Genomic DNA, 18,195 nt, shown 5'->3' on the forward strand with positions numbered 1-18,195 from the left:
TTGGAAAACATTTCATTTTGAAAACAGGCTACATCCCCTAATGTGTCAGTCACATCAGATCTCATCTCAAAATGAGGTTCATAAATCACAATAAAACATTTAATTCTGGTTCCACGTCCAATACAGAGGACAAAAACATAAACGTTGTTATTCAGGTAAACAGTGTTTTTAGTTATAATATTGCTGCATATGGTGAAGCCGTTTGCACTTTTTCTGTTTACTGTTCTGATATTATTTCTAGTATCGCAATTCTACAGTTTTTATTTTACAGTATTTCTTGCCAAAACATTACCTCCATGATATTACAGTTGTTTTTTAGAATGACAGACACACACATCAAAACGCGCAGAGCATTATACCTGGTACTGATATACAGTATACGGAAGGAGTCCTTCATCTTTGCAAGTAGTGGAGACATTCCTGCAGACAGGTGTTGCTGCATCACTTCTGTGAGTATCAGTGGTGTGGTCCAGTCTGCGGTACACCTCATAATGCAGGATTCTACCATTTGGCTGAGCTGGAGGGGACCAGGTGAGTAGGAAGGTGGTCTGTAGGCTGGTGTGGGTGTCAGGCTGAAGGTCTAACAGTGGCGCTGTCTGTCCAGCAGGGGGAGCCTCCAGAGTGAGTATAGATGACCAGTCACTGGAGGAGCAGCCCAGCGCTGTGCAAGCCTCCACCCTCACCTCATACCTGCACACACAGAGGCACATATTTCTAAATGCAGTAATCAGTGATGTTTGTATATTGTTTAAGAGACAATCATGGGAAAAACTACATGCTTAAGATACTTCAAACATGTCTGACATCAATAGAAAGAGACATCCTGAGCTCAGTTTTCACTACAAGATGTAACCTGGAGAACATCTGCTGACACTTAACCAGATAATGTGCAAATAAGCAAACAATGGGGTAGTGTTTAGATAATGACCTGAGCGGCTTCCTCTTGAAACTTTTACAACAGCCTAAATTAGGTGCAACAAATACAAAACAAAGCATGATTCAGAAACTGCAAAAGGGTGAGAATGAGATGAAAATGGGTTAAACAATCTTTTATCGCTCCCTTTGCTTTTATTATCTTAATCTTATCACCACATACACACAAAGACACACACACACAGCTGTACATATGCACCCTCACACTCAAGCACACACATAAAGTTGCTGGTCTATGCTACTGTCTGAAAGAAAGAGAGTGATAGATATATTGCTCTGCTTAAAAGTTGACTCCCTTTTCTTTTTTTCTATTTTTCTTTTTCTCTATTTCTTGCTTTGAACCACCACAGTCTTGATGTTGTCTTTTTCACAGCCTGTTTGAATGGTTATTTTTCACCAAATCAAGATATTTGCATTTTGACAAATGCATTACTATACTGAGGCTTCATAGATGCAGCCTTTGACTTATTTCATAAATGCTTAGATGTCTCCTGACAAAGAATTTGTTGTTGCATTTCAGAGTACAAACTGCACGATGAGGCGATTTTACATCAGTTTTTGTAAGTTCCCTTTCAGTTCAATCCTTTTAAAAGATATGTATAATGTTATTATCCATTATGAAAGACTGCACTGATTGATTGTCTTAATTAGCTGAAAAGAGAGTGAAGTGAACCTTGCTCTGCTATTAACTGACCTGTGGTATGACAGTCCCTGGGTTGTGCTGGTTTGTAAAACATCTAGCACAATGTTTTCAGTTACCAAGAGATGGCACTCTGTTCCCATTCTAACTCGCATTGTTATCTTACATTCCTCCCCATATTTCCCTTCATTACAAAATTGACCACAAAGGAAAATAGGGAACTGTATTGTTAAGCTTTTCTCTTAAATTACAAAATCTATATATGTACCTGCCTTTTACCTATATATAAATACATACAGTGCATCCATAAAAACATATTTTTCACCATAAAAACACCATAAAAAGTTTACTGTGGTGGAGATCTGCTTTGAATGACCTGCGGTAAGGAGCCAGGCCCTGCAGGGTGGTGTGTCGCTCAGAGAAGGCACTGTCCTCTGGAGTGTACACAGAGGTGGTCAATCTGAGCTGGACTGGATCTCGCTGATACACAGTGTAACTAACAATGTCTCCATTAGGACGGGCAGGAGCGCTCCACTCCACTTTCACCTGTAAAGGCAAAGAACACCCAGCATTGAAAACTTTTGAACTTTAACAGGCAGTTTGGTAATTTTGCAAACACCTCAAGTTTAGTTATATCATGATTCAGCTGTTTCTTATATATAATTAATACATAAAAGATCGACCTGGCTGGGTCCCAGAGGTGATAAAGTGGGGAGACCGACACCAGAAGGAGCTGATGGTTGAGTCTTTGCTGTGGCTGCTGTGCTGCTCACTGTCCCTCTGCTGTTGTTGGCGCTGACAAAGTAACTGTATTCCACACTTGGCAAAAGTGTAAAGTCGTGGTAATGAGTCTCAGTGCCGACATAGATAACTTCACCATCTCTGCGGAGTTCATACCCTGTGATGATGCCATTAGGATGCTCTGGTGGTCCCCAGCTAACCTCCACTGACTCTGGGCCGGTGACCTTCAGAGGAAAGGTCAAAGGTCATTTCATATAACTGACATTAAATGATTCTACTGATTATTTTACTGCTGCAAATATTGTACATTACTCTGAATAATGACAGTCGAAGATGTTTTGCAAACTTGTACAGAGGTGAAATTAAAATTAGCCTTTTGTATGCAAAATATCTTCAGCACTAAGTCTAGTTTCCCTTGATTCATTCTGGATGGATATCTGCAGATTCACATACTGCACACAGAGTAACTAAGGTTTGATTTAAAGTCAAACACACCTTCAGAGTCGGGGCAGATAGGTCAGTCGGAGGAGCCTCCTCAGTTACAGTGGACATTGTTGCACTGGTAGTGCACCCACCACTGGTACAAGCCAGCAGGACCAGCTGATATGATGTGTGAGGCTGCAGGTCTGACAGCTCTGTATTGAGGTTTCTTCCACGATAAGCCTCTTGGCTGTTCAGTTTCAGCACATATTCTGTCACCTCCCCGTTCTGTGTCAGTGGCTTCCTCCAAGAAATGTTTATACTATTGGATGTGATGGTGTCCACTGTGGGAGCTTCCACTGTTGCAGGGGGAGCCTCTAAGGTTGTAATGTTTGTATAAGGGCTGGTGATACATCCCTCAGACGTACATGCTATGATTGCGTAGCTGTGGAAAAGAACAGAATAGAATGAGAGTTTATGAAAGTTCAATATTTTTTTATTAAATATTATTCATTACTTTGTGGCAGTAACTTTGAGTTCCCACAAGGAAGCATTCAGGTTAGCTCATTTTAGACTACAAAACAGTATGTTTGAAGGCAAGCAATACCTATATGTTGAAAAAGGCAGGAGATCTTCATCAGTGTAATTGAGGACAGTAGGGTCAAAACTAAATGAGAAACTGATATTGTTTCTTTGAATCCTGTAGGACTGAAGTACCCCGTTGGGCTCCAGAGGAGGAGTCCAGGACACCAACACTTCACTAGGTCTGCCTTTGAGGTGACTCAGAGTTGGAGACACTAGGCCACGAGGCGGGGCCTGTCTTGTTGTTACGGTCACCCAGGGGCTGCGGGTGTGGCCAGCAAGGTTGTGAGTACGGATACTGAACTCGTACTGAGTCCAGGGACGCAGACCAGTCACTGTGTAGGAGAAAGTGTCAGTTTGTTGTGGGGATGTTTCTTGGAACAGCACCTGTTGGAGACAGTGGTGGATTGTTGAGGGTGATGTTGTAAATGACACATTTGTGACACGATTTTCATTTGATAATTCCTACTAAGATTAAAACCAAGCCATACAGAGCCTGGTAAAATTTATTGTATTTTTACATATAGATATATTAGTTAGCATGACAAGAGTAGAAAGAAGCCAAGACAAAAAACCCCACTTTTTTCATGTATATCAGGCTATCTGCCAAATAGGCACAATGACCATTAATTTAGGAATGGCTGCTTATTTCTTGATTGTGTCTTCAGTTTCACATACTTTTTCTCTTTCAGCATCCTCTTCATTACTTTTTCCCCTCCCCACCTCCTCAAGACTTCTCCCAAGTAAGAAATACTCTCTGATTGGCCCGTTTGGCTGGGTGGGAGGTCCCCAGGTAAGTGACACATGGTCTGGACCAATGAGGGTCGGCTTGGGAGGGGGCTGTGAAGCAGGTGGAGCTGCAGCAGTGGTGACATGTTGAGGAGGGGTGCGTGTGCAGCCTGCTGAGGTACAAGCTTCAAGAATCAAAGTATAAGTGGTCCATGGCTCCAAACGACGAAACAGGAAGTTGCGTGATAGCCCGCTGAACTCCAGGTTCCCCTCACTGTACAAGTTATACATCTGGAAAAGAGGAACAAGTATGGGGCAATGTGCGTTTGCTTGACATCAGGTGCAGGCCTATTGCTGTGCAAGTAGTTTTGGCTCAGAATGCATGTTAAGTATGTGGACTGATGAACAAAAGAGTTGCTAAATTCAATTACATGGGAGAATTGATTGTTTTTTGTAGTGTGTATTTGCACTTATGAGCGTACTTGGGCTTTAGAGAGTGTGTCTATGTATACTGTTGGTATCTATCTGCTCTTCCTTGTTGTGTGTATTGTATGTACCATGATGACTCCATTTGGAACACTTGGCTGATCCCAGCTTAGTAGTAACGACCTCCCCTGCTCTCTCTGCTCCACTGTAAAGTTAGCCAGTCCAGCAGGAGAAGCCTCCAGGGTCCTAGTGCCTGCCCATGGACTGGACACACTGCCTGAAGAGTTACAAAACATCTAGACATTCAGTGGTTTGTGCAGACAGCAATTATCCAGCATATTTTATATGAGATACTGATCATAATCAACCCACCTGCTTCATTTACAGCTTCCACTCGTAGACTATACTCACTGTAAGGCTCAAGACCGTAGACTGTTGCTTCTAGGACTGAACCCTGAGAAATAAAGAGAGACCAATAAATGATATATAGAGAGATTGAATGAGTACGAGTGCAGAGAAGTAGGAAAAGGAAACAGGAAAATGTGTGAGAAAGTAGGGGAGAGAGATAAAAGGGAGATGGTTGTGGGAAGGAGGAGATAGGGAAGAGAAAAGAGGGGAAATGATTAGGCAGGAGTTAAAAGAAAAAAGAAAGATGGTGGAAAGGGACACAGGGAAGAGGGTCGTACAGTATAACACAGCAAGAGAAGGGAGCAAGAGGAAATTAGTTAGACAAACAAACCATTGATGAATATAAAACTGTACGTTACTCATTAAAATGGGAAATGAAAAGGAACATTGAAACAATGGCAAGCTAAGATGACATGACATGGGATTTGTGATATCAACATTTCAACATACTGGCTCTGCCATGGCAAAGTAAGTAGACACCAGAGAAGTGGCAGAGACAGAGAAAGACTGGCAGGCAAACTGCCGTCCCTTATGGGTGAATTCAAAGCTTGCAGATTGAGTGTTTATGTCACACATGCACCCTTTCATATCACAATCACACACACACACACACACACACACACACACACGTACGCACACACATATACAAACACACAGAGACGCAGGCACAGTGAGTCTGCCAGTAGCTTTAGGCAGTGGGACCCAGCCCAGCACCCTGGCAGACACAGGGACAGTGTGTATGTGTGTGATACAGTGGGAACACCATTTACTAATTGATAAGAGACACACTGTTGTTTCAAAAGGCCCTGGCATGTGATGACATGGTAGTTAGGGAGCAGCAGGCTCCAGGATGTAGCATTGCCTGTTTGTTTGTTTGTTTATGACTGAGAGCTTTAAAGCACCAAAAACTATGCACCAAAACTATGGAATTCCCTGCCCAAGGGATGTAAGCTCTGTGAACAACAATTGAAAACTTATTTATTCAACATTGCTTTTAACTGTCACTCTCTTTGTTTTATTCTTATTTTTTTTTTTACATATTTTATTGTTCTTATGCCTTCCTTTTATTGCACATTATTTTCACTTGTTTTAATTTGCCTGTTTTTATTTATTCTCTTGTTTCTTCACTTCATTGTAAAGCACTTTGAGCTACATCCCCTGCATGAAAGGTGCTATATAAATAAAAAAAAGTTTTATCATTATTATTATTATTATTAACCAACTTCTGTGTGTGTGTGTGAGTGAACACATTTATGTGAATGTACAACAAATGAGGCTATATTTTTTTCATGTGTTGAGTCTGCATTTTTTATTAATTGTCTGTTCAGGACTGTATGCTCTCACATAAGCAAGCATATGTAAAGAGATTAACTGGTAACCCACTTCAATGCAGCGGCTAGAGGATCAAAAAGGCTCCAATTCAAACTGAATCAAATGAAAACCCTGACAAATCACCGTAGCGTGGCACCAAGGATGAACTGTCTGAACAACAACCAGAATGCATGTATTCACAGTTTTCATGTCTGGGAGCCAACGTGTTTTTCATCCACAGTAAAATAGGATTAATAAGCCCCTAGACACCTAGACACAAGCTAAATCCTCCTGCAAATCACAGCACTTCTCAGTGGAGAGAGGGAGGGAGGGACGTGAAAAAGAGGGACATGGGGTGGAGAAAGATAGAGAGAAAGGGGTGGAGGGAGGGAGGAATAAAGACCAAAAAAAAAAGAAGGGATCGGAATGAAATGAAGTATATATAACTAATAAGATAGAGGACAGAGAATTAGAAAAGAGGGACAGAAAAAAGTAAAAGGTGAGCGAGGAAAACTGATGAAGGAAATAAAAAAAGGAGAGACAAAGAGAGGAAGAGGGGAGTGTGTGAGAAAGAGTAAGACAGGGAAAGATTAAGTGAATGGGTAAAAAAGAGAGAAAGCTAAAGTGGGAGAGAAAAAAAGATAGATGTTACAAAAGGGAGAGACAGATTAAGTGAGCGAGAATGAGAGATCTCTCTACCTTAAAAGCCAGTGAAATATGTGAGGCATGTGGCCTATAAAGCGGTTAACATATGCACATTGTCAATAGCAGCATCTGGCGCTGGCAGCTTTTATAGGAGCATGGAGACTCTGCTACACGCCTCTAGATGGCAATACATTCAAACACTTTATCACTGAAACACACCACATTAACAGCCTCCTCGCTACATCACACACACATGCACGCACGTGCGCGCACACACACACAAATACCCAACAATCAAGCAATATGAAATTCACCACATCAGCCTGCTAACTGCACATACACACATGCTCACAGACAGGCAGTAATCAAATGGTGTAACACTGAAACACACTACTATTACATTGCATTAACAGCTCCCTCAATAACTATTTCTCTCTCATACATACACATGTGCACAGACAAAACAAACACTTTAAGAAATTAACAGTATCCTATATTTTTCCTTGCCGCTGTCGCCAAGTGCTTGCTCATGGAGGAATGTTGGGTCTCTGTAAATTTAAGAGTATGGTCTAGACCTGCTCTGTGCGAAAAGTGCCCTAACTTCTGTCATGTGTACTACAGGACATGTGTACTTTGAGCATCTGACCTTGATTAAACAGTTAGTTATTAAATGGTTGTTTTTTAATTTGAATACATATCAATTCATACCAATTTCCGGGCTAAAGGGCTAAAAAACTGCTATTGATAAATGGTATTTTTCTGTTAAGCCTATTTTGAAAAAAAAAGGCCAACCTATGAAGACCACATGAACAGCAACAACGTAAGATATGAAAGGAAAAGGTTAGAGTCAACCTAAAAATCAATGTGCTCGAGCATGTGCATGTGTGTGAGAATGATCAAAGTCAGTAGTTAATCATGCCAAATGCAAAAGAACAGAGAAGAGAGCACGAAGTCAAGAGGGAGGGGGGAGGGTGGGGGGGGGAGAGAGAACAAGAGAGATTTGCAGAGATATGGAGGGGAGAAAGTGTAAACAAGACAGAGAGAGTAAAGCAGACAATGATAGGGAATGAAGAGAAGAGACAAGATGAGGTCTTACTAATTTATACATTAAAGAGTCCTCAGATCTTACATGGTTCAACACAAGTTAGCATCCAGGGCAAGGAAGCAATCTATTCAATCTTTTATTTCTTCAATCTGTCTTCTCTTTGGTGTGTGAGCTGAGCTACAGCAGGGGTCCTCTGGACAGTGTGTGTTTCTGTCTGTGTTGCCTATATAAGAGGGTCAGTGTGCGTGTGTGTTTCTTGAGCCTTGTGCACGGTATCCCTATAAATGCTTGTATGCGTAAGCATCTGCATGTATCCTAACAGGCCAACATCTGCAAGGATCTTGTTTTGTACTCATTTGTCCCCAGAAATGTGAGTGTGTGCACATCTGTGTGTGTGTGATATTCAGGTGGAGAGGCATGGTGCGGCCGGGGGGACAGTGTGTGATACTAATTAAGAATAACCATGTGTATTTGTCAAAAGAATTATGCTGATTATCTCACAAAGGCCCCAGCACTGGGCCCCGCAGAGAGACAGAGAGACGGACCAACATTAGCATATGGCTACACACACACACACACACACACACACACACACACACACACACACACACACACACACACACACACTCTTTCTCTCTCTTTGTGTCTCACTCTCTCTCTCACACACACACACACACACACACACACACACACACAGACGCACACACGCACACACATAGGTAAAAGTAAAGCGACTGCCTAAGAACATACATGAAAGACCCATGTCTAATGATAGGTGAATGGGGTCCAACTGGTCTGCCTCAGGGATGTTTCTCTCCACAGGCCTTCTCAGCCCTCTCTGCTCTGTCATATTAAGTCCTGGAGAGATAATAAAGCACCCTGCTGTTTCACCTTTTCTTACATTATGTATCTTCAGAGTCTAGTAAAACATGCTATGATCAGATGTGATTCAATTCAATTCAGCTCACTTCAATTCAGTCCAATTCAGCTCAATTCAATTCAATTCAATTCAGCTCAATTCAATTCAATTCAATTCAACCCTGTAGTCCAGTCTATTAGTACAAGCTGTGCCCTGACCAGCGCTGTGAGAGCAGTAATTGTTTTCGGAGGTTTCTGAGGTGAGCCAGAGCACCACACGCTGCTCTCTCGTGCCCCATGCCAAGCTCGCAAGCCAAGTTTGTGTGTGTGTGTGTGTGTATGTATTTATGTGTGCATGCCTAATTCAATGCTGCTGGAACAATTGCCCTGTGTCTGTTTGTAAATGCCCTGCATGGGTGTCCCTGCTAGTCAGTGTGCGTTAGACAAACCCTGACACATACAGACGTTCATGCGACACACACACACACACACACACACACACACACACACACACACACACACACAGAGTGCCATTAGGCATGTGTTTTGTCTGTGGCCAGCACAGAAGTAGAGAGGGACTGCAGGGGTCTGGAACAGGCATGCCCACTTCACACCGACAGCCATGATTGGCTTTGGCGGCTCCAAACCCCAGGAACAGCATATTTGGTGTGTACATATGCATCTGTGTGTGTTTGTGTGTGTGTGTGTGAGTGTTTGTGTGTGTGATATGTGGCCAAAGACCAGACAACCAATTCTGGTGAGAGAGGGACGGCGTGCTTAAAATCCACAAAAATATCTCCAGAAAATGAAATGAGCGAGCATGTGTCTGCTTTTTTTTTTAATCAGGTAGGGCAATCCAATATGAAAAATATTTCATAAAATGTATAATATACCAGGTCTGCTGGTTTTAATTATTGACTAGTTGGTAAAAAACACAAATCAAAAGTAGAGGGGGAAAAAAAGTTCCCTTCAATTTACTATGAAGGGCTGAACCAATATTATACCATGAAAATCCTCTACCTCTGTTTTGGCATGTTCCAGTATTTGGATACATTAAAGTACATTAAAACTGATGTGGAGTTCATTTTGGGGCACTGAACATTTTTCATGTAACTGTTTTGGGGATAACCTGGAGGCCAATATATGGTGCTGTATTAGCCCATAATCAAAGGTATACAGCCTATTCTTTGAACTAATGAGACATTCTGTGCATTAGATGTGGTGCGTAGGGTGTGTCTTGAAATTCTCAATTCGATGGAGGGTTAATCTTCCAAAATGCAGACACAAGTAATTTATCCTTCTGTGGCATCCCTGTCATCTTTAATACCTTTGCCACCAATCAATCAGCTTCATGCAGATTGCCAAATACAAACACAAAGACTCTGCATTCATGTCTGGACTGTGAGACTGCATCAGACAAGGAGGCTGGCGGGAACGCCTCCTCCAGACCGACTATGGTCAGAAGTACTGCCCACTTCCAAAACAAACACTTGACAAGGGTTCAGTTACAAGTTTTCACACACACACACACACACACACACACACACACACACACACACACACACACACACACACACACATACACACACACACACACACACACACTTCTCTCTCTCTCTTTCTCTTAAATGCACTCACTCACATACTCAGCATTCCTTTAAAGTGATGACCATCATGTCGTGGTTGCGGCACTAAACACCCATTAAGACAAGTGGAGAGCACTACACTAGATGGTGCGGCCTCTTCGCCGACAGACACACAATAACACACAACCTGTCATTATTGAGAGAAAGAGAGAGGGAGGAAGAGGAAGTAGGAGAATAAAAACTCTCTTGAAAAAAAAAATCACTTGAAAGAGTGAGAGGGAGACAGAAGAGGAAGGGATGGATGGTAGGAGTGAATAACATAAAAAACTGTAATTTGAGACCGAGGTAGAGAAAACCCAGATGGAAATGTAGAGATGGAGGGAGGAATGAGTAGTATGAAGCCAAAGAGGGAGGAGTTGTGAAAAAGATGAGGAGATGGAGAGAAAGGTTGCAGTGAGGAGAGGAGGGAGTGTTGCAGCCTGATTATTTGGCTGTTTATGCAGAATGCTGAGAGCCCTCCAATCAGAGTTGGAGACCTCTAACTAAGGGGTCTGATAGGCCGAGGGCCTAATGAACTCTGCATCTGAGTCTCCTTATCCTCTCCTCTAATCCTTCCTTCCTCTCTTCACCTGTCTCCTCCTCCCATCTCAACCTCCTCATCCCACTCTCCTCACCCTCTGTGCACTCAGCTATGCATTTCTACCTCTCTCCTCCACTCCTTTGTCTCCCTCATTTGTTAAAGGGTGTCACTGAGAGCAAGGGCGAAGCCTCATCATTCCTATTCCTCTGACCACCCTCCATCTCTGCACACTCTTCTGTGGCTAAGCAATGCAAAGAGGATACTGGGTTAAAATCAACAAGTGAAGGAGTAAAGCTGTTTTCCAAACTCAAAATCCTTAATGCTCTTAGGTATGGATAACTGAATATTTTCTTTCATATCTCTCTATTATAGTATATAAAGAAAAATCATATATCTCTTGACAAAAATATATTTCTATAGCCGTGACATTTTGCTTTTGATGATGACATGAAAACTAAAGTGGCTGAGAGAGTTTAAAGGACTGCAACTTAAGAAAACATAGACAAAACACAGCCAAACTGACACTGACAACACATAGGCGAAATACAGACCTGCTGCAAATATAGAAAACACAAGCAAATACTATACAGAGACCCTGTAAGTCCAACACAACAGAATTTTTCAGGGGACATTAAAAAGTGATGTCAGTCAGTGATGTCATAAAATGCACTAATGATATTTATTTTAATTTTATTCTGACTGCATGATTCTGATCATGGAGGTATTGGCTTTACAAATAGCATCAGTCTTTCAGTTTTTTGTGTCCCCCTGAGACCTGTATTTGAGATACATCCAAAGGGAATAGTTGGACATCTAGTGAACTACACATTTGATTTCTTGCCGAGAGTCTTGTGGTGACCGTGAGGTTACCAGGCAACCAGCAGAGACTCCAGGAAGTCACTGCATCCGGCCAAGAAATAGTCCCCGTAAAACTACAACTTGACATTTTTGCACTTCAGTTTTTGTAACTATCAAACAAAGAAGACATGATATGTTAATTAATGAGCTATAGAGGTGCTAGTAGGTGCGTTTGTTTCTTTTGGAAAGAGCCAGACTAGTTTTATCCCCCTGCTTCCAGTTTTTATGCTAAGCTAAGCTAACTTGCTGCTAGCTGTAGCTTCATATCTCCATACAGACATGACAGTGGTTTTAATGTTCTCATCTAACTCTCAGCAAGAAAGTGAATATGCATATTTACCAAAATGTTGAATTATTTCTTTAAGTTATTCAACCTTTTTCGTTAAGTGATGAAGTCTGGCATGTGTCGAATTGTTCGGACAATGACCTGCACTTGGCAGGACGTTTTCTTTGTGGGCAATCAAATACTTGGCATGGAACTGATTTGCCACCCACTTCATCAGGTAAAAGCTAACTTTTATTTTCAACAATGTGATGTCCTTTTGTACTTCAGGTAAGCTCACTTGCGTGTCAAACAGAAACCATGCCTGCTGAGCTCTTCTCTTTCCTTTCGGTGATGCTCACATCGTTGCCTTGTTTGTGAGCGGATGAAAACTGTATTCTATGTCATCATGTCCTTACTGAGCATATTCAAACCATACCATGTGTCCGCAACATGTGCCAACATATAACATGCTTAAGTATTCCCAAACTATGCATTTGTATTCATACTATGCGTTCATACCATGTGTTTAACACTATTACTTGTTTGTTCCTATCTAATCACTCAACACACCTGCAGACCATTTCTGCCTATGTACACATCACATATTCTGATAACATGTCCACATATATACGTCTTCCAACTGCGCATGCCTAAATGCACACATTTTGACTGTGCAATTGACACACACGCTCTCTGAAACCTCATGTTGGCTTTGAGACACAATTCGCCGGCTGGCCCTCGCTGTCCCTGCACTCTCTGACGGGCTCTTAATGGTAAACTAACAGATTGTAAACATGCTGCTAGCTCTCTCACTCTCTCTCTCTCCACTCCCTATATCAATCTCTCTCTCTTTTCTTTCCTAACTCTCCTCTTCCCTCACCTCTTTCACTTCCTTCTTACCCCCTGTTCACTGCATCCTTCCCCCCTCTATCCCCATTCTTTCTTGCCTTTTCCTTTCTCTCCCTCTCTCTCTCCCTCTCTCGCTTTTCCTGGGATATTTTTTAAACAATGTGTCCTTCATGTACGGTTGGTTACGGGGCATACAGAAGGACATCATTAGCGCTGGTGGTTAAGCTGTAATTTACACCATTACCGAGGTAGGGGCCATTTTTATTGCCTAGTAAATTTCAGCTCTGAAATATTTAGACCATATGGCTCAATTTGTGTAATAACCTTAATTTCCAAGCACCCTTCAGCTCCCTTCAGCGCCGGCTGTTGTTGGCGGATGGTGGAGTGGTGCATGTACACGTTCGTATGTGTGTGCACGGTTTGGATTTGGAGCTCACACATACGCGCACATTCACGCACATGCGTACACGTAGACACACACAGAAACTCTTACATACACATTACACAATCTTCCACACGCTCTCACTGATTCATTCATTCACACACACAGAAACACACACGCACGCACACACACGTATGTATGCATGGCGGTAGCAGATTAATAGGGTGTCAGCTTGTGTTTGGGTGAGGGAGCGTCAGGCGTCGGCCAGATGGTTCTCAGGGATGATGACTGTCAGGGGTCCTGCTCTGATCAATGGGATGTATTAATACAGCACACACGCACACACACACTGACGCACATACACACACAAACAAAAATATGTTATACATGCACACAGGCACACACGCAACCATATTCAGACATATGTATCCACGTAGAGTACCTAACACACGAGCACACACAAGCACACATATGTATGCACATGGTCTCCCTTCACCAGTGATCCCAAGGGCCACAGTGTAACATCTGGAAGAGCCAAGGGAGGGAGGAAAGGACAGAAAAGTAAGAGGGAGAAAGAGGAAGGTAGTAGAAATGCAGGATTTAAACATCAGTGAAAGATGCAGGAGAAGAGGGAGGAGTGACTGGAAGAGAGAAAGGAAGCGAGGAAGGGAAGGGAGATTGGGGAGACTGGGGAGGTGTAGAGAAGGGATAAGGGTGGAAAAGGAATAAGAAGGTGGTAAAAATGGTGGTACAAGATGGAAGAGAAGAGCTGAGGAAATTAAGATATATGGGTAGGGAGGAAGGAGATGTAGAGAGAGAAATGAAGGAAAAATGGCAGCAGAGACTGAGATGGAGGGGAAAATGGGCAGAAACAGGTGGAAGGGTTGCAGGGTAGTGAAGGATGTGAGTAGAAAACGAGTAGGGAAAAGAAAGAAAGGGTGAGAGTTGGGTGAGAGAAGAGGGTCATGGGGAAGTATGAGGTGAGGGGAAGGTGCATGAAACAAAGATGGGATTTTATTTGCCTAGAATTTGGGGAGAGCAAAATGATCCTCACTTGCTAGAATCTGAGTGGGATGTAGGGGGGGACATAGAAAGAGTGGAGAGAAAATATGATTTTCTTTAAAAAAAAGAGCCTCAAAAAGGAGCTGGATGGATGAAAAAGAAAAAGAGTAAACAGCAGAGAGGAAGACATTAAAGAGAACAGAGGAAGAAAGAGGAGGACAGAAAATAATGAAGAGAAAGATGAAGGAAAAAGGAAGTAGGGGAACCACAATGCAAGAAAGGCAAGCTGACAGGGTTGTGTGAGTGACTAACATGTCTGTCAGAAAGGTGTAAGGCATGGAGAGTAAATTTGTGTGTGTGTGTGTGAGAGAGAGACTGTGTGTGTGTGCCAGGCGGCGCATAGGGGTCTAGTGAGGCAGGCCGCCTGCGCTTCGTACCCTCATTCCGTCCGATTGCCATGACGACCCCATTAATCAGCCAAGCTGGCACAGAGCAGGGTTCCCAAGCCAGCCTGAGATCAATACACACATAAATACACACGTACCAAATGGACACAGAAACACACACACATGCAAAAATAGATCCAAAAACTAAGAAATTTTGAGCTGAAAAGAAATTAAAAGTCATTTTCATGAACATAACGAAGGAGAAAATGCTCGGTGATAATGAAAATGTGAGGACAAAGCAGACAAGAGAAGAAGTCCTGACGTCACTTCCGACTATAGAACTTGCTACTAAAACTTGAGACCTTTGTGATTTTAATAGTTCAAAAGTTCAACAACAATTCTCCACAATATCCACCTACACTTTTTTTCGACTTCTGAGCTGTAATCTCTGCTCTCTATGCCGAACATCTTTCAATTGTCTTGTGTTTGTTAAAGGCCGCTAAAAACAACAATATTAACTAAACAACACCATTAAATTGTTTTTATCAAATAATAATTTTGGCTGTACATTACTAGACACACATTTAACAGCACAAAATCAAGACAAATGTTACAAATTTCTTATAAAGGTTGCTTTTTTCAAGTTTGCCAAGAACTTTGAACTCATTTACACTTTCTTTGTGTATTCCTAAACAACGGAGTGCATGTGGTGAAGGCAACTGTGTGACAAATGACCGCCACCAAAATAAGTCTATGCCATGTCAATGAGCCTCTCACACACAAGCACATACACAAACACACACACATACACACACACACACACATACACACACACACAGAGTGTTCCATATCAATGAGAAGGTGAAAGGTCTCCATTTACATCTTGTATTAATTATGAGTGACAAGCCAAAGGTCACAGAGGGAGAAGAGGCCACTCGTATGGACAGAATATAGATCTATACTTCTTCCTCCTCTCCCCCTTTCGCTCTCCTCCCTCCTTCCCCTATCTATCACTCTGTCACCCCCTCTTGTTCCTTCACTTGTTTTTTTCTTGCCCCTCTACTTTCCCTTTTAGTCTCACTCACTCTTGGTCTCGTTCGTTTTTTCCATCTTACCTTCTCCATTAACTATTGCTCTTTGTTCTACCAACCTGTCCCACTGTCTTTTGCCAAATTCTTCTTTCTAAGTGTGTTTGTCCTCCATCCTCTTTTCATTTTTTCCTCCATGTCATCTTTGTCTCAAATCCCTGTTTCTCTTGTTTGATCATGTTTCTTTTTCTTTCTTGTTCTCCTTTTCCATTTTCTGTCATGCATAGATAAATTCTAAAACAAAATACAAAATGGATTACTACTACGTCTAAGTAGCATCATACAAGACTGAGTTCCAGATACTAATGCACACACACACAAACTCACATATACAGGTGTGTGGTGGCGTCCAGAGAGGATTCTAGCCACTGTTGGCAATTATCCCATTGCAGCTTTGGGTGAACCAATCCCTATTTATACGCACTGAATGTAGGTATGACTCTAACTAAGTGTGTTAGTTTTATATGTATGCAAAGACGTGTTTTAGGTGTTAGTCTGTTTTTGAGTATGTATTCATCTGTGTTTTAATTTTTTTGTATGGCTATATGGGCTACAGTATACGATATGTGTATATAAAGTATGTGTATGTGTTTGTGTGAGGGGGTGTCTGTGTGTTCGGTTTGAGGGAGCTTGCTCATAGTTATTGTCTATGTTGGTGCATCAGGCATGGCACAGTGGCAAGGAATTGTGGGAAGGGCCCTGGAGAATAGCAGGCCATGGGCCAGTGTGTGTGTGTGTGTCTTTGTGTGTGTCTTTGTGTGTGTCTTCAGGCCCCTTACTGGCAAACAGATGGTACCAGCACCACAGGTAGAGTCCAAATTTCTTCACATGCACCGCAAAGGACAATAAACACACATGCACACAGACACTGTATATTACATATATGAACTATACACTTTATTCATTTTTTAATGTTTGGGAATTTTATACATGGACATTTACAGGGGTGTTTGCATGTGTTTAAGTTTGTGATCCCAAGTTTTTTCTATGTGTGAGTAAACTTATCCACCAGATGCCAGATACAATGAATAGCAACAGAAACCAAACGTGATTAAGGAGGAGACTGTTCTCGCAGATAAATGCACGCATGCTCCCATTATCCAGCATTCACTGTGTGTGTGTGTGCATTTATGTGTGTGTGTGTGTTTGTGTGTGTGTGTATTTACCTCCACAGTGAGAGCAGTAACAGCAGTTGAGTTGAGCGTTGGGTCCTGTTGGTGTTTCTTGTAAACCAGTCTATAATGGGAAATGAGTCCGTTGGGCTGTCTTGGTTCACTCCATTTCAGATGGACTGAGTATCCACCTGTGCACAGCATGTGGCGCTATTACACTGTTACAGTGTTACAGTGATACAACACAATAATATTTTAATCGTACCAATTTTCATGTGACTCTGTAAACTCACCAGTGGGTGTGACAGTGGGAGGAGACATATCTTGTGGTTCTGCCTGCAGGGTCTGGGCTGAAGCCCATTGGCTCAGAACTGAGCCTTTGGAGTTGTAGGCACGAACCCTGTACTGGAAGAAGCTGAAGGATTGCAAGGCGGGGCTTGCATCAAAAAATTCAAGTGGCCCACTGGACCAGATGAAAACCAAGAGCTCCTCCTCTGTTCCTACTGGACGCCTTCAAAAAATAAACACTTGGATTAGCCATTGATCATTTTTTATTCCCTACAACCCAAATTAAAAAAGGTATATTCAAGTCTATACATTTTACTTTTTGTGTAATTGCAATATGTTCGAAATATTCTTGCACTGTGCTCAAAACAAAGAAAAAAAGTATACTCAAGTATCTTTTGTATAGTTTATTAAGAAGAAGATAATGGTCAACCAAATCAAAAGCCTTGGTTAAATCAATAAAAATAGCACCTGTAAATTGACCTTTGTCTAAGGATGAGAATACTTTGTTGGTAAATTTTACAAGGGCAGTAGTAGGGGAAAAATTAGAACAAAAACCGGACTGAAATAGGGATAAAACGATTTAGGAAAATCTTAAGAAAGACTATTTCTATAATAGTTGGACTTAGCATTCCTGTTTTTTGTCTTTTGTTCTGTTTTTGTCAGAAATTTCTAAGTGTTATAAGTATTTGTATGTTTCCCAGTCAGTTGGATCCCTAGTTGTTCAATATTTTGCTCACGCCCTCTGAACTAATCCATGGTAAATGTCCACCTTTAACTTTCATTGTCTTCCAAGGGGTTTGTTTATCGACAACTTTAATAAATTCACTCAAAAGAAAATTCCATTCGTCTTCGACATAAAGTTTCAACTGAAACCTATTCTAGTCTATTGCAGTAACATTCTGAATAAAGTGATCAATATTTATGTTTTTACACTGCCTCATACTTATGTATTTTGGAGGAAGATGGGGGATCTTTATCTTCCAGACACAGAAAATGAAAATGAAACAATCAGAAAGCACCCCTGACTTAATAATCCTATCTAGGTGAGATCAAATCTAACA

At 41.7% G+C, this 18,195-nt stretch overlaps 1 protein-coding gene across 4 annotated transcripts in view; it reads right to left on the reverse strand.

Annotated features, from left to right (window-relative positions):
• ush2a (Usher syndrome 2A (autosomal recessive, mild)) overlaps positions 1–18,195 on the reverse strand; it is a 236,830-nt gene that overhangs the window by 13,218 nt on the left and 205,417 nt on the right. For all 4 annotated transcript variants that reach the window (XM_067592610.1, XM_067592634.1, XM_067592617.1 and 1 more), the window contains exons 73-82: positions 17,140–17,357; positions 16,901–17,037; positions 4,844–4,925; positions 4,603–4,748; positions 3,995–4,336; positions 3,342–3,703; positions 2,810–3,179; positions 2,257–2,538; positions 1,950–2,119; positions 360–690 (exon numbers count right to left, since the gene is read on the reverse strand). In XM_067592610.1, the coding sequence (XP_067448711.1) occupies positions 360–690; positions 1,950–2,119; positions 2,257–2,538; positions 2,810–3,179; positions 3,342–3,703; positions 3,995–4,336; positions 4,603–4,748; positions 4,844–4,925; positions 16,901–17,037; positions 17,140–17,357 (2,440 nt within the window). The remainder of the gene's footprint in view (positions 1–359; positions 691–1,949; positions 2,120–2,256; positions 2,539–2,809; positions 3,180–3,341; positions 3,704–3,994; positions 4,337–4,602; positions 4,749–4,843; positions 4,926–16,900; positions 17,038–17,139; positions 17,358–18,195) is intronic.

The sequence above is a fragment of the Thunnus thynnus genome, chromosome 1 (assembly GCF_963924715.1).
Source record: "Thunnus thynnus chromosome 1, fThuThy2.1, whole genome shotgun sequence".
Lineage (NCBI taxonomy): Eukaryota > Metazoa > Chordata > Actinopteri > Scombriformes > Scombridae > Thunnus > Thunnus thynnus.